Raw genomic sequence first — 15857 nt, 5'->3', positions numbered from 1 at the left:
AAATGATGTAATCACCTATGGTATATAAGACACCAAGTTTCACAGTAAAGTGTGGTCTCTTCCACCATTCATGTTGTCTGTGTTCTTTCTTATAGATATTTCGCCGACACCAACCCCCTACTCAGAGACCCCTGGACTCTGGTGTGTGGGCTGGTCCCCCGCAGGTTGCATCCCTCAAGTCATCCCAGTCTGCAGAGACACATATTGCTCAAACTTTCTATTTGCTGCCCTTCATTTCCCACCTCCCTTCCAGTTAAGGGGCCACATGAATAGCTCCGGCCCACGAAATGTGAGAAGGGATGTGTGTCTCTTCTGGACTGAGGTGGCCAAGGGGCGCTCCTGAGACTGCTGCTGCCAGACAGTGGGGCCTGAGGCCCCTAGAGATGCTGTGTGGTCCCCCGCTTTGGTGCATAGGTACTGTCAATGTTATGTTAGCCCCTGAAATTTATGAATGGTTTTATTACTGCTCTAACCTACCTTATCCTCACCAAGCAAAGCCAACCATGGGATCTCTTTATATCAACTGTTGGCTCAGCAGAAAGGGTCCTGTTACCCTTTTCTCTACATCAGGCTGACCTCAGGTCCCATTGAAAAGGCCACAGTCAGCTTTATGACCATATATTTCCCAAGTGCCCTCAGAAGGAGGAGGAAAGGAGAAGAGGGTCAGGGAGAGCTCACTTTCTGCAGCTTCTTCAGAGAACAGCTGCAGGGAAGGCACCCAGTCCTGAGAAGCTGGTGGACCATTCCAGGCTATTCCCATAGCACCAACAGCCCCAGGCCAGGCTGGGGAGAAGCAGCAGAGCTAGGTCTCCAAGCAGGAGAAACGGCTCTTTAGCTGGACCCACCACTCTCTGTGCCCTTCCTCTGTCTCAGCCTTCCCGGCAATGGCAGGCTGACAAAGAGGCCCTAACGCTTCCTGGCTGTGACAGCACCTTAGTGAATTATTACTCATTTCCCCCTGATTCTCTGTACATTTCACACAGAGGCAGAATTATAAATTAAAACAGGCTGTCACTGACTTTGAGCATCTCTTCCCATTTATACCCCCCTGAAGAAATCATTTCCCCCCCAAGCCCCACATGTTCCTCTGATTAAAAATCCAAAAGCTAAGGAGATCTTTCTGTTTTATTTTTTATGCCCCCTCAAGGGACCCCACATCCACTTCTTTTGCAAAAACTAACTGGTAGCTGGAAGTGACCTTCCACGAAGCGTCCTTTACAAGTGTGCTTTAAACCAGGAACCATGATGGAAAATTCTAGCAGGCAATGGCTCCTGGTAGAAGGAGGAGCTGGGTTGAAGCCTTCACAGTTTATCACTCCCTCCTTCCCCTTTTAGGGGGAAGTCAGCCCGACTATGGATGTGGATACCTCATTGGTCCTGGGATCCCTGGTTTTAGCCCTAACATGCTGGTTTCCTCTGGTGACTCTAGGCAACTCACTTCTTTTCCTCAAAGACTTAGCTCCCTCATCTGTAAAATAGGGTATTAGTAGTGTCTATTTCACAGAGCTGTTTTGAGAGTAAAATAAGGCAGAGAGTGTGGGATTTCGTAAATAGACAGAGTTGAGCAAATACAGTGGTGGTGGCATTACTAGTCATCATTCACTCTTGGCTCTGGGGACTTGTCAGAGGATGAACTGAAATAGCCAACACCACCCTGGGGGCAGAGACAGTCCCACAGCTGCCTCTCTGGAAATGCCCATGGTAGCTCTGCCTATACCTTCCACCTGGACAGGAATGAGGAAAGTCATTGGCACTTCTCACCTTCTGGAAGCCCACCCTTGTTCTAGCTTTGCATAGGATCCAGGGTGAGCTGAGATTGGAAGCACCTTTCTTTTTGGCTGATTGGATAAAGAGGAAGAGTTAGACAAAATAGTTGGGTCGATGGACAATTTATGTGATCTTGAAAACCTTGCAGGATGGGAGGGGGTGCAGAGGAGAGGGTTACTGCTGCTGCCAGCACAGTGGGTGTGTGCTCAGGGAGAAGCCACTCTGAGGAAGCTGGTGGGGTAGGCGACATCAGAACACTTGATGGATTAGCCTGGGGTTGGGACACTGCTGTCAGGGCCAAGAGCAGAGCACAACGTTGGCACACAAAGTTGAGTCCAATGGTTTCAACTCCTTCTTTGATCAGACCTTTCTCCTCTCATTCACCCCAAGCACCTACTCATCACTTGACATGCTGTAGGATTAAAATACTTGCTGACTCAAACAGGAGTGGATTCAGTTATCTAACCCTTTGCTACTCAAAATGTGTCCGAGGGACTGGCCACACCAACATCACCCATGGAACTGTTAGAAGTGCAGACTCTCAGGGCCACCACCCCCATCACCACCTACTGAGTCAAAGTCTGCATTTCTAATGTTTTCCAGGTGGTTCTTAGGCACCTTGGTGGCTGAGAAGCACTGCCCTACCTGACCCTCTTACTTCTTTGGCTGGACGGCCAACTCAGGCTATGTGGGGGTCAATCAATCAATCCTGCAACATTTGGCAATTATGACACCTGATTCCACTGTAAGAGAGACAAATTGGTAGGGTCACAAAGATGTGGCCTCAGCAGAAGCTACAGGAAGCTGCCAAGTGTAAGCTCTAGACCAAATGACACTACTTCTTTTTCTTCCTGCATGACAGCTCTGTTAACATTTTTGATAAATATGTGTTATACATTTCCTTGAAAATACAGAGTCATGGGAAAAAATGCTAGAAGAAATATATCATCATATTATGGTTATCTCTGAATGTCTGAAAGGGAGGATTACAGGCGGTAGTTATTTTCTCCTGTGTACTTTTCTAGTTTTTCCAAATATTTTACAACCAACATGTTTTATTTTACAATAAAGAAATCAACTCTGAAAAACTGCTTTCCACCTGTCAGGAAGAGAATCCCCACCAAACAGGTGAGATCATTGAGTACATGAAGGGGAAGTGAGTTAATGACCTATCAAAAGACAAAGTAGGGACACCTGACCCTTTTCTGGGACATCTCATGCCATTGAAGCTATTGTTTGACACATAGTGAACCCTCAAAACATCCTTCTATGGGTTCCAGTGTTCTGGGATATCTCACTTGGATCAGCAATGCTTAACTGGAAAGCAGGAAGGAGGGTGGCATGTGGTGTGTGGTTTGGAGGAGGATGTGCTGTGAATGGACACATTCATGATTGGATGCAGAAGGACAAGGACACTGCCACCTCCATTTCAGGTCCCCCACTTGTCCTGGCTTGAACTGTTGCTCATGGTTGAGTCTAATAATCTGAATGAAGCTGTGTGTGGACTTCCTTCTGGAGCAAGTGTGCAGAGTTGAGGCTGGGGTTGATGGGAAACAAACTACTCCCCCCCACCCCCGCCCATTCCAGCCATGGCAGGGTGTAGTTGACTACATTGGCTAGAGATTCATGATCCTTGTGGGGGTTTCTTAGAACTGGACATTCCCAGCAAGATTTGGGTGACCAACTTCTCAGAGAAGACATTCTAACAGGTTCCAGACTACCTGGTAAGGACCAGGTGATGTCAAGGCCATTGTCCTAAATGCATCACAAACACCAACACATCAGCGGCTGTCATGTTCCAAGTCATATTACAGGTAAGGAAATAGGCCCAGAGGGTGGAGACAGATGATCTGAGTCCCCCTCACCCCCACTAAGAAATGTGACGGCAGAGCCCTGGACCTTCCCTGATTTTTCCCTTCCTCCTCTTCTTCCTAGGTAGACATGTAGCTAGTGTTGTGCTTGCATATCAACCACTGGAAACTCAGATAACAAATGAGTCTGACTTGCAGTGGTTCACACTGGCTAACAGTTTCATGGACTTTACGTTCCTCGTCTCTAAGATGGGTATAATAGCATCTCATAGGATTGTTCTGAGGATGAAATAAGTTCATACATGAAAAGTTCCTGGCATTCAGTAAATGCTCAATAAATGTTCATCATCATCATCATCATCATCTTCTTTATGGGGATATTTTCTAGAATCAACATTGGTCAATGTGATGGGGAAAACTGCAAAAACCCCAAACAGAATGGGACACACTAGAAAGAAAAGATTTGCTGAGAGTACTGCCAAGATCAGAGTGGCAAAAAGATCGAAAGAAGCTCCTTCTGAATTGAACTTCTCCTCCTAGCAACTGACTTCTATAGCAAAGAACTCAGTAGGGGTGTTCTCCAGGGTGGAACCGTCATTCTGAGAGCTGGTCAGAGCCGCTTTTCAAGTGTGGCTGAAAAGGTCTCTGGGCCCCAGGAACCTGCCCTTCATACTGGAGCCAGGCTGTCCTCGAGCTTGGAGTTGGCCTTGGAAATCCATTAACAGCAGCCCTAGAATGGTAAGAGAATGCCCTGAGCTCACGGTAATGGGCTGGATCTCACAGGCTTATCGCTCTAATAACGGCTCTGTTCCTGACATGCTGTGTGACCCCGAACAAATCAATTACCTTCTCTGTGCTTTCATTTTCCCAATCGTAAACCAGGGCATGCCCGGCCTGACCTGTGTACCAGCTGGGAAGTGGGTATCAAAAATTTTAAAAAGGCAAAAGCAAAATCACACAGCTCAGACGTACTGCTGGCAACACTGCAGAGACCAGTAACCAGAGAGACACACACAGACCCCCACCCAGGACCGCATGGGTGGGCTGGCTTCATTTTGGACCACATGTTGAGTGAGAGCTTTGTGAAGAAAGGCCATGAACAGTGTGGGACAAACAAAGGGCTTACCTGTAAGTCTTTACTGAGTTTTACCTAAACAACCACAATTCCATCATTATTGGAAAAGTTCACTGGGAAGTTTTATCTAAAAAGGACGTTTTTCAAATTGAAAAATGGATTTTCTTTATTGCTTCATAAAGAATAAATAAAACCTTTTCTACCCCAAGGGAGAAATCTGTCCTGCAGACAATGTGGGGGATACTGTTAAATTTTTAAGGCTATTTTGCAGCTCACAATGTCTTAGGGCCGGCACATCTGAGGGGCGAGACCTTTGCTCCTGTGTCTGGACCCAGAGCACCCAGACATGCACCTGCCACATCCTTTCCCTGCTGGGACTCTGTGGCTTCCCTCCCTTCCCTGTGCTGGATGTGCAGCAGTCTGAAGACCAGTGCTTCCTATTCGTCACTGCTGTGGGCTCTAGGACATTTTCTAGCTCACAATATATGTGTTTTTGTGCTTTCCATGGCATAAATGTAAAAACCTCTCAAGTGTATACTTGCAACGAGGCAGCTGCTGAGAACGCTGGATTCAGGTGGAGTGAGCACCGGGCTGGGAGTCTAACTCTGTCCCTAACTATCAGTGAAATCTCAACAATTTGTTTTTGTCCATGGAGAGCAAGTTTCCTGGCTCATTTAGTCATTTGAATCAACACATAGTGACCATCTATGCTGTGCCAGGAGGTACTGGTGTGGGGAAGAGAAACAGACCCAATCTGCCCACGGTGAGGGAGAGAGATATGGAAACCAGCTCTATGAAATGGAATGGATGCACACCCACTAGTATGGCAGAAATAAAAAGATCAGATGTAGAGAAATTAGGTACTTTATACATTACTGGTGGAATGTCATGTGGTGTGGCTACTTTGGAAAACAACCTGGAAGTTCTTTACAATGTTAAATACAGGGGTGCCTGGGATGGCTCAGTCAGTTAAGCATCTGACTCTTGATTTTGGCTCAGGTTATGATCTCACGATTCGTTGAGTTTAAGCCCTTCATTGGGCTCTGCGCTGACAGTGTGGAGCCTGCTTGGGATATTTTCTCTCTCCTTCTCCCTCTTTATCTGCCCCTCTTTATCGTAAACCAGTGTGGAGCCTGCTTGGGATATTTTCTCTCTCCTTCTCCCTCTTTATCTGCCCCTCTTTATCGTAACTCGCTCGCTCTCTCTCTCTCTCTCTCTCTCTCAAAATAAATAAATAAACTTAAAAAAATGTGAAATACAGAGTTGACCCAGCAGTTCAAGAGAAAAGAAAACATCTGTCTATACAACCACTTGTCCAGGAATGTTCAAAGCAGCACAATTCATAATAGCCAGAAAGTGGAAACAACCAAAAGGCCCATCAACTGATGAATCGATGAACAAAATGTGCTGATAGCCATACAATGAAATAGTACTTGGCAGTAAAAAGGAATGAGACCCTTATACATGACACAACATGGATGGGCCTTGAAAACATTATGCCAAATGAAAGAAATTAATCACAAAAGAATACATATTGTAGTATTCCATTTATATGAAATACGCAGAATAGGCAAATCTATAGAAACAGAAAATAGATTAGGGGTTGCTTAGGGCTACCAGCCCCTGGGAGGAGTAGGAGAGGGGAGATTGTTGGGAAATAAGGAAAGATTGCTAGGGGTTACCTTTGAAGTGATAAAAATGTTCTAAAATCAGGTTGTGGTGATGGTTGCACAGCATCGTGACTGTACTAAAAAAACACTGAAGTGTACACTTTAAGTGGGTGAATTATATGGTATATGAATTGTATCTCTAAAAGGATGTAAATGAAAAAGAATTGACATACGGTGGGTGGATGGGTATACCAATAGGGGGCATCAAGAGGAAAAGCCAGCTGTATTTGTTGGGGTGGCCCTTGTGGGAGGCATCAGAGGAAGTGTCCCAGAAGGACTGACTCAAGATGACCCGAGAAGGACGGGGCAATCTGGGCCAGGGGCACAGGACAAGCAAAGCCATATATGCATGCTGGAGCCAGGGGTCTGATACAGCAGGCGCTGGGACACATGGAAGACCAGAAGGACCAGAGGGCTAGGTGGGTGGTGGAAGATAAGGCCTGAAAAGGTTGGGGAGTCTGGGCATAGGGGGCATCTACTGTCACGTTCCTGGGTTAGGTGTACCGTGAACATCTTCCCTGTGCACTAGGAGGCTGCTGACAGCATGAGCTACAGGATCTTGCTTGGTTCTTCTATGCTGCTGTTTCTAGAGGCAGATCTTAGCCTTGTCTCTTGGAGACTGTGTAGCTTTAGAAGTCTTCTCTGAGAGCATACAGGTGGCACGGGACATAAGGGAGGGTGTCTAGGTCTGCGTGTCGGGGTGATGGGGGAAGGGGGGTGTCGGCATGGGCTGGGCTGGGGTGTGAGGGGCAGCCCCATCTACTCACTGCACAGCTGGCCCTCGTCCTCTCCCTGGGCGCAGTCCCGGTGGAAGTCGCAGGCCTGCCCAAGCTGGAGGACTGTCCCGTTCCAGCAGGTGAAGGAACTCTGCAAGGCCATCTTGGAGCCCGGGGATGTTCCTGGAGAGCACACAGAGACACATGCCCCTGGTCAGTTCAGGTGGCCCTGTGGGAAGGCTCAGGGATGCATCACTCTGCCCTGCCCTTCACATCCCAAGGTCTGAATGACATGCCCAATCTGGCTACACACAGGGCCAACACCAGAAGGCTGAGTGGAAGACAAAACCCTAACCCTTGGTCCCTGTCCCCCAGGCCCCTGGAGCGGGGGGCAGTCCTCACTTTCCAATGATGGTGAATAGCAGAGTGGGCCTAGGTTTGGTCCACATCCTTCCAGCACTCTGGGGTCCTCCACCCCCAGCTTCAATGTGCCAGGTGGAGAACCTACAATCTGATTTGCACACAGACAGCCGTATTCACAAGGTCAGGTTTGGGGCATGTCTGATCCAGTGAATCTCTCACATGTTCTTGACACCAGATGCACCATTGGAGTGGTTCTAGAAACATACAGCACTTTCTGTTGTTGGACTAGCTGTGTGATGCTGTACCTATCCCTCCTCTGTCTGGCCCTCTGTCTCCCCATCTGTAAATGGAGGCATTCTGATAATATTTCTAAAGTCCATTCTGAAATTTTAATATAAATTTTAAATCTCATATAAATCATATTATCCAGTGGTGGAAGAGAGAAGGAACAATTCATAATGAGCCTACTAGCCACTATTTATTTCTGTATCAAGAACAATGGGTTATGATAATGAATTAACCTGTGACCCCAGAGAACCAGGCTTAAGTTGGCCTGGACCAGCCTGCCTTACTAAATGGGGTACTTTGCCTGGGGACCACCTAGCAAGGGCCTGGCTTGTGTTTCTGATTGTGCCTCCTGCCAGGCAGCTCTTGGTTTGGGGAACTGGTGGGGAGCCTTAGGCTCCTATGGAGAGCCCACCCAGGTAGACCCCCCAAGTCCAGTGGCCTTCCACTCCGTGCTCTTTTCTAGCTCCTTCTCCATGGCAGCTGGTGCCTCAGCAGTCTCTCTACCCCCATCCTACCAACCTCAATGCTCAGCTGGGTGGGGGTGAGGGCGACCAGGACTCCCACTTGGTTGGGTCCCACAGCCTCTCTGAGCTTCATATGTGGGAAGGGGGTGCTTCTCCAATCCTGGTTGTGAGATTAGACTCCACTTTATTAAATTTCATTTCAGTGCAACCTCTCAGCTGATTGTAATGTGGGACTCTCCAGGTGAGCTCATCTTAAATATCTAAAATTCCATGATTTTCTGGTTCATTTCAGTTCACACTGAAACTAACATCAAGTCCAGCCTTTTTATTTCTAGAATCCTCTGGGTACTGATTCAGCATGTCTGGCTCTGTGAAGAAGCTAGGCAAGTCTTAACAGTGCCCATTTCCTAAGTGGGGAAAATGAGTCAGGGCAGCTGAGTGACTTCCCTAAAGCTAGAAAGTGGGGTGTAGACCCAGCCTGTCAGACTGCAAAGCTGCTCTCTCCATCTCTTGGAAGGGGGATCTGGAAGTGGCTTTGGGCTCCCCTTTCCCAGGCCAGTCCACATAAGGCTCAATTTGTCAGTGGTTGGCACATGGCCACCAATATTCTCAGATGGCCCTCCAGCCTGGCTTCATGTTCTGTGGAAAGGCTGGGCGTGGAAAACACAGTCCCTTCTTCCTTCAGGGGATCACATCCAAACCCCTTTCCCTGCTCTGCAAGGTCCTCTGTGCTCTGGGCCCCAATTTCCTTTCCTGTCTCACTTCTCACTGTCTCTCCACACGAACCTGTGCTCAAGCCTCATTTGATGTTTATTCCATGCAACCTGGCTCTAGAACATGTGTGTGTGGTCGCATCTTCTTCACCAAGTTGTTTGAATGTCTGTGTGCTGTCCCCTCAGCCCAGCCAGTGCCTGGCCCCTACGAGGATTCGTGAAAAGCATGCACATTAGGTTACCCTGCCTGCAGTAGGCTGAAAAATGACCCCCCCCCCGAAAATAGCCATATTCTAATCCCCCAAACCTAGAATATGTTCCTTTATGTGGTAAAGTGGGAGTAAGTTAAGGATCTCTAGATGGGGAAATTATCCAGATTATCCAGGTATGATCACAAGGGATCTTAAAAGAAAGTGGCAAGGAAGTCAAAGAAAAAAAAGCAAGAGACGTGATCATGAAAGTGAGTCTGGAGAAAGGTTGAGGAATGGTCACATTCCAGGGAAGCAGGCAGCTTCTAAAGCAGAAAAAGGTGAGACAGCTGATTCTCCCTTGGAGCCTCCAGAAGGAGCGGGCCCTGCCATAAAGATGATGTTAGCCCAGTGACACTGATATCAGACTTCTGCCCATAGAGAATTAATGGCTGTTGTCTTAATGTGTTGGTTTGTTAGAGCAGCCACAGGAAGCAAATACATCAGCTAAGCCACTGGCTTTAAGACTCCAGCTCCAGTCACTAGCTAAGTCAGCCAGGGCCCAGCGTGCATGGCTTAGGATCAACTCCTCTGTTACGTAGCTTGTTTTGTGACCTGTGGTTTCCGGGACTAGACATTCTCTGTCTTCCCTCCCCACGTTGGAGAAATGCCCGCCCCCATTCCGTCCCTGTTCCTCAAGACAGCCTAAGACAATGTGTTTTACAAACCCCTCACTAATTCCAACTGCAGGGGGCTGTGCAATGGAAAGTCTTCCCCACCCCTCCCAGTTCCCAATACTCAACACCCGGAATCAAAATACAAAGGGAATGTCAGGAGACATAATGCTCATTTTCTTTTCTTTTTTAAAAATATAATTTATTATCCAATTGGTTTCCATTCAACACCCAGGGCTCATCCCAACAAGTGCCCTCCCCAATGCTCATCACCTACTTTCCCCTCCTCCCCCACTCTCCCATCAACTCTCAGTTTGTCCTCATTCTTTCAGAGTGTCTTGTGGATTGTCTCCTTCCCTCTATGTAACTTTTTCCCCCCTTCCCCTCCCTATGGTCTTCTGTTAAGTTTCTCAAGATCCACATATGAGTGAAACATATGGGATCTGTCTTTCTCTGCCTGACTTATTTCACTTAGCCTAATATCCTCCAGTTCCAACCATGTTGCTACGAATGGCCAGATTTCATTCTTTCTCATTGCCATGTAGTATTCCACTGTATACATAAACCACATCTTCTTTATCCGTTAGTCAGTTGATGAACATTTAGGCTCGTTTCATGATTTGGTTATCATTGAAAATGCTGCTATAACCATTGCAGTACATGCGCCCCTATGCATCAGGATTCCTGTATCCTTTGGGTAAATCCCCAGCAGTGCTATTGCTGGGTCATAGGGGAGTTCTATTGTTAATTTTTTGAGGAGCCTCCACACTGTTTTCCTGAGTGGCTGCACCAGTTTGCATTCCCACCAACAGTGCAGGAGGGTGCCTGTTTCTCCACATCCTCGTCAGCATCTATAGTCTCCTGATTTGTTCATTTTAGCCACTCTGACTGGCATGAGGTGGTATCTCAGTGTGGTTTTGATTTGTATTTCCCTGATGATGAGTGATGCTGAGCATCATTTCATGTGTCTGTTGGCCACCTGGATGTCGTCTTTGGAGAAGTGTCTATTTATGCAGTCTGCCCATTTCTTCACTGGATTATTTGTTTTTCGGGTGCAGAGTTTTGTGAGTTCCTTATAGATTTTGGATACTAGCCCTTTATCACAATGCTCATTTTCAAAGGTAAGATGCCAAATTCATTTTATAGCTTTAATTATGCATATGAATTTTCCACTTGTCAGGCATGTCGTCTTGGAAGCCAGGAAATACAGTGCTTCTAAGGAACTGGTGCTGGTCCCCAGAATGTGCAGTCTCTCTCTAGCCTGGCAGAGCTGGTGGAGGGGTGTCCTCCCTGAAGCTCTGACTGAAGGAGGGGGTATTTTGCTGGGAGTGACTGTGGACTTTGTCACAGGAAGCAAGAGCACATAGCAAAGGTACCTGGCATCATATGTGTCATACCTGCTTCCTGCTAAGCACAGCACCCAGCACTTTACCTGCCTGTGCCCTAAACTTTATAACCACCAGGACAGGGCAGCTCTGTTGTTTCCATTTAATAGAGGAGTAGTTACCAGTTAAGTGAAGGTGAGGTGTGGTAGCTGGCAAGTGGCCTCCAGCTGGGTACAGCAGACTGGTGGGCCCTACCTAAAGTGACACTGCCTGTCGTCTCTGCCCCTCCTTCAGGGCAAAGACATTTTAGGATGATAGGAAATTCTCCTTCATCTTTGCTTGGTGGTTTCTCATTTCCCAGACATCTTCTTCTTATGCCCTATATGTGACCATTAAATAATTAGGACCTTATTACCCTCACTCCCACTCTACCAAAGGAAACATAAGCAAAAAAACAAAAAACAAACAAAAAACAAAAAACCCCAAAAAACCTATGGAGCAAATGAAAATTGTGTCATGTTTTATTCATACCTTATGATTAGGTCTTGCTTTTCATTGTGTGTTTTCATAAACACATGCATGTTTTATGCAAGTAGCATGCCTGTTACTTGTCACTTCCTGAATGGGTCTCATAGTTTCTTTTTTATTCCTTCATTCAAAAAAATTAAGCCTATTGTCTAAAGTTTGAAACCAGGACGAAATAAACAAAAACAATGCCCAGAATTCCACTACCCAGGTGCCATCATTTTTAACATCTTATTTTTGGCCTATGCTTTCAGAGTTTGTATAGTTGTGTCACATGTATACATGCCTTAAAATAATTAAGGTTATATCACAAGCCTTTCCCAGGGTTTAAAAATTCCCCATAAGAACACTTTTTAATGGCTACAGTCCTGCATGATATGTATCATCATTTATTTAAACATTATTCAATGACTGGATTGTTTGACTATTTATAATAACACTTTGAAGAATATCTTTGAGCATAAACCTTTGCCCGCATTTCAGATTATTTTCATAGGATAGATTCCCAGAAGTGGAATTACTGAATCAAAGAGTATAAACACTTTAAAGGCCCTTGATACATATTGCCAAATTGCTTTCTAGAAGTTAATCCAATTTACACTCTCACCAGCTGTGTTCATACACGCACACCCCTCTTACTACATCCTGGCCAACCCTGAATATTAGCATGGTTTTTATTTTTAACTCAAAGTATTTCCCTGCTGTTTTATTTGTATTTCTTTGACAGTTAGTGAGCTGGATATTTTCCCACATGTTACTAGCTTTATTTTACTCTGACTTTCAGGGACTAGCTCACTTCCATTTGCCAATTTATTTGTTAGGTTCTTCATGTTTTCCTGTTGAAGTGTAGGAGGTTTTTTTTTTTTTTAAAGTTTATTTATTTTGAGAGACAGAGAGCATAAGCAAGGGAGGGGCAGAAGAGAGGGAGAGAGAATCCCAAACAGGTTCCACACTATCAGTGCAGAGCCTGATGTGGGGCTCAAACTCATGAACTGCAAGATCATGACTCGAACAAAAAAAAAGAGTCAGACGTTTAATTGACTGAGCCACCCAGACGCTCCAGTGTGTGTGAGATTATTCATAAGGATGTGAAACAATCGGCTCTATGTTTGACAATTTCCCCCAGTATTGTGTGAGTATTTTCACTCTGTTTATAATGCATCTTGATACGCAGGAGTTCTAAACTTGTACCTAATCCAGAACTATCCATATCTTCCTTGGTGATTGTTTCTTTGTCTTTTAGACTTCCAGAGCCTCTTCCACATGGTAGACAGAGAGTGGGTCATCCTTGGTGGTCTTTGGGTTGTCCCGTCGTTTCTAGGGGTGCCCTGGCATTTGGGAACCTCTTCTGTCAACTCATCACCTTTCAGCAAAGGGGATCTAGTCTTCCTGGCTTATGTGTGCCACTTTCATTGATTGTCCCTTTCTCCCCCTTCTATGAACTATACCTTCAGTTTGGCTTCTATGACACATCATTTCTTGCTTAAACATGGAGGACATATTTTGAGAGAGAAAGAGAGAGAGAACAGAGAGGGGTAGAGAGAGAGAATCCTAAGTAGGCTCTGCACCATCAGCACAGAGCTGGACATGGAGCTTGAACTCACAAATGGTGAGATCATGACTGGTGCTGAAATCAAGAGTTGGATGGATGCTTAACAAACTAGGGCACTGAGGTGCCCCTGAATGTGGCTGGCATTCTGCCTGATGTGAAAACTAGCTTTTCATATGCCCATCTTTCTCAGCAAACTGTAAGTGACCCAAAGGGAAGTATCAAGTCTTATCTACATGAGTCCCCAACAGTGCTCTCTACAGAGATCTCCCCATCCCAATATTTGGAAGTTGAACTTAAACTATACATTATCTGTGGCCAGTATTGTTGTGTTCATTTTATAGTTGAGAATACAAAGATTCTGAGCAATTACATGGCTTGCTGAGGGATTGGACATCTTGTTTTCTATCCTTTGCACTGTGGGGTCCCCTCTGGGTGATGGGTATCATCAGGGGCAGTGACAGGGAGGACAGAAGGGCAGGAAGTCCATATCCCTCCCCTTTGACCAGAAGCCTCCACAAGGGAGGGATCTAGTAGCTGGAAGGGAGTCCTGCTTTCACCCTCTGGAAGCCCCAGAGTTTATCCCCAGGAACTCTCTGCTGCACAGCTGCAGCCCAGAGAAGCTATCTCCTTCAGCCCTGATTCTATCAACTCCTTCCCTCTCCCTCCCCTGGCTAGAGACTTCCAGGCTCCCTGATAGCTTCCTTCTCTGTACCACAGGGAACTTTACGCCTGTGAGAGATTCAATTAGATGGACGCCCAGTACTCTGATCTCTACTGCCAGCCCAAACTCAAAACTAATGAGGCGCAACAGGAAACAACCGCTCTGTCTTCCCAAGTTCTTTTCTTTATGGGGCCCATAAATTCCAAGGAGGAAAGTACTCTTGGTAAATGGTTTTAGTCAAGGGCCTGAGTTTCCTACCAGCATCCCTTCTGTGGCTGTGAAATGGTTGGGCCAGCTTGTGAAGTAGGTAGCCCAAGGGCCTGGATGGTCATGGCCTGCCCCAGAGCAGGAAGGAAGGTGCTTCCTGTTGGAGCTTCCTGACACTTCTGGCCATGGTGCCAATGATTCTTGGTAACCACTGAAACACCAAATGTCCTTATCACAGAAAGATTATGGAGAGCTGAGATTAAGCCACTCTGGGGAGAGTTGGTGCCTAAGGATCTTTGGTTAATAAGGGTCTTCTTTTCTGGGAATTTATTTACTACTTTTGGAAAGGCAGTTCTTTCCAGAATGACATCAAAGGCACTGGGGAGAGAACCGTCATCATTCTTTACCCTTGTATAGCATTTTAACACCTTGCCATGTGCCTTCCCAGTCCTTCTTTGTTTGAACCTCATAAACAACTGACAGAACGTTTATTATTATCCCCATCTGATTAATCAAAAGAATGAAGATTTGGGAGATTAAATAATGTCGAGAGAAATGCTTTTTAAACAGTAAGGAACAACAAAATGCAACTGGTTACTTGCTAGGTGCCTTGCCTGAGGTGTCACAGCTGGTAAATCACAGGGGAAGAGCCCAGAATTGGGTCACATGATCCCAGGTAGAATCACTCTCCAAGGACTCAGATTATGTTACTTTCGGGAGCAGCTCCCTAACTGCCCATGGGAGTCACTTGGGAAGTTAGAAATACTGTTCAGGCTCCACATGGACCAGTAAATCAGTCTCTCTGGAGGAGGATCCCTTGGCTCTGGTAATTTTAGAAGCTTCCCTGGGTGATTCTCATGGGCATAGGGTTGAGAACCACTTCCTTGGAGGGCTGGAGAATCTACCCCCGAGTATCTGCATGTCTCAGGTGGATCCTTTACCTCCATGGTTCTCCAGTGCCCCCTCGGTACAGTGAGAGTGTAGCTTCAAATCCAACCTACAAGACCCCTTCCATACTCGACCTCCTGACCCTGGAGTTCCAGCAATGTTGTTGGCAGCTTTCTGGCAAAGGTTGATTTGATATAGTTGGTGCCATCTTTATTAATGTTTACCACTTAATGCTTCTCCCCTGAAGTCTAATGCCCTGCTAGGTAGGCATCTTTACTGAGCCACTCATTTGCCCAGCAAGCTTCCCTTGGTTGCCTCACGTTGGCTTTTGCTGTCTCGGTCTTCTGTCATCTGCACCCTGGAACATCTCTCCTGAAAGAGCAAACATAACGCCACATTTGTTTGCCCATTTATCACCTCTGTGGATGTAGTAGAAATGAGTTCAGATTTGCACTAGGGACATGTGTGCCCCAGGTCAGGTACATGACTCAATCTTCTGCACCACGGGGGACTTAGTGAGTTCAATCCGTGGGAATGACTCCTTTCCCCTAATTGTGCATTCAAAACAGACACCCACACATGTTTTCTATCCTTTGCACCGTGGGGTCCCCTCTGGGTGATGGGTATCATCAGGGGCAGTGACAGGGAGGACGGAAGGGCAGGAAGTCCATATCCCTCCCCTTTGACCAGAAGCCTCCACAAGGGAGGGGTCTAGTAGCTGGAAGGGAGTCCTGCTTTCACCCTCTGGATGCCCCAGAGTTTATCCCCAGGAACTCTCTGCTGCACAGCTGCAGCCCAGAGAAGCTATCTTCTTCAGCCCTGCTTCTATCAACTCCTTCCCTCCTCCCTCTCCTTCAGTCACGTCTTGGAGATTTGATGCTGTGGACACAACTCTCCTAACTCAAATTTCTTTTTTAAATGAATGTCAAATTTTAGGGCGCTTAATTAATTTTTAATTAAGGTGATTTAT

The 15857-nt window shown here is 46.3% G+C and overlaps 1 protein-coding gene across 1 annotated transcript in view; it reads right to left on the bottom strand.

Annotated features, from left to right (window-relative positions):
- Nucleotides 1-15857, bottom strand: part of ALK (ALK receptor tyrosine kinase) — a 662031-nt gene that overhangs the window by 116365 nt on the left and 529809 nt on the right. Inside the window, exon 6 of the mRNA XM_029938017.1 lies at nucleotides 7091-7222. Coding sequence (XP_029793877.1) covers nucleotides 7091-7222 — 132 coding nt within the window. The remainder of the gene's footprint in view (nucleotides 1-7090; nucleotides 7223-15857) is intronic.

This window comes from Suricata suricatta, chromosome 4, assembly GCF_006229205.1.
Source record: "Suricata suricatta isolate VVHF042 chromosome 4, meerkat_22Aug2017_6uvM2_HiC, whole genome shotgun sequence".
Lineage (NCBI taxonomy): Eukaryota > Metazoa > Chordata > Mammalia > Carnivora > Herpestidae > Suricata > Suricata suricatta.
The sequence above is the reverse complement of the archived record's forward strand: the minus strand, read 5'-3'. Positions and strand labels throughout refer to the sequence as shown.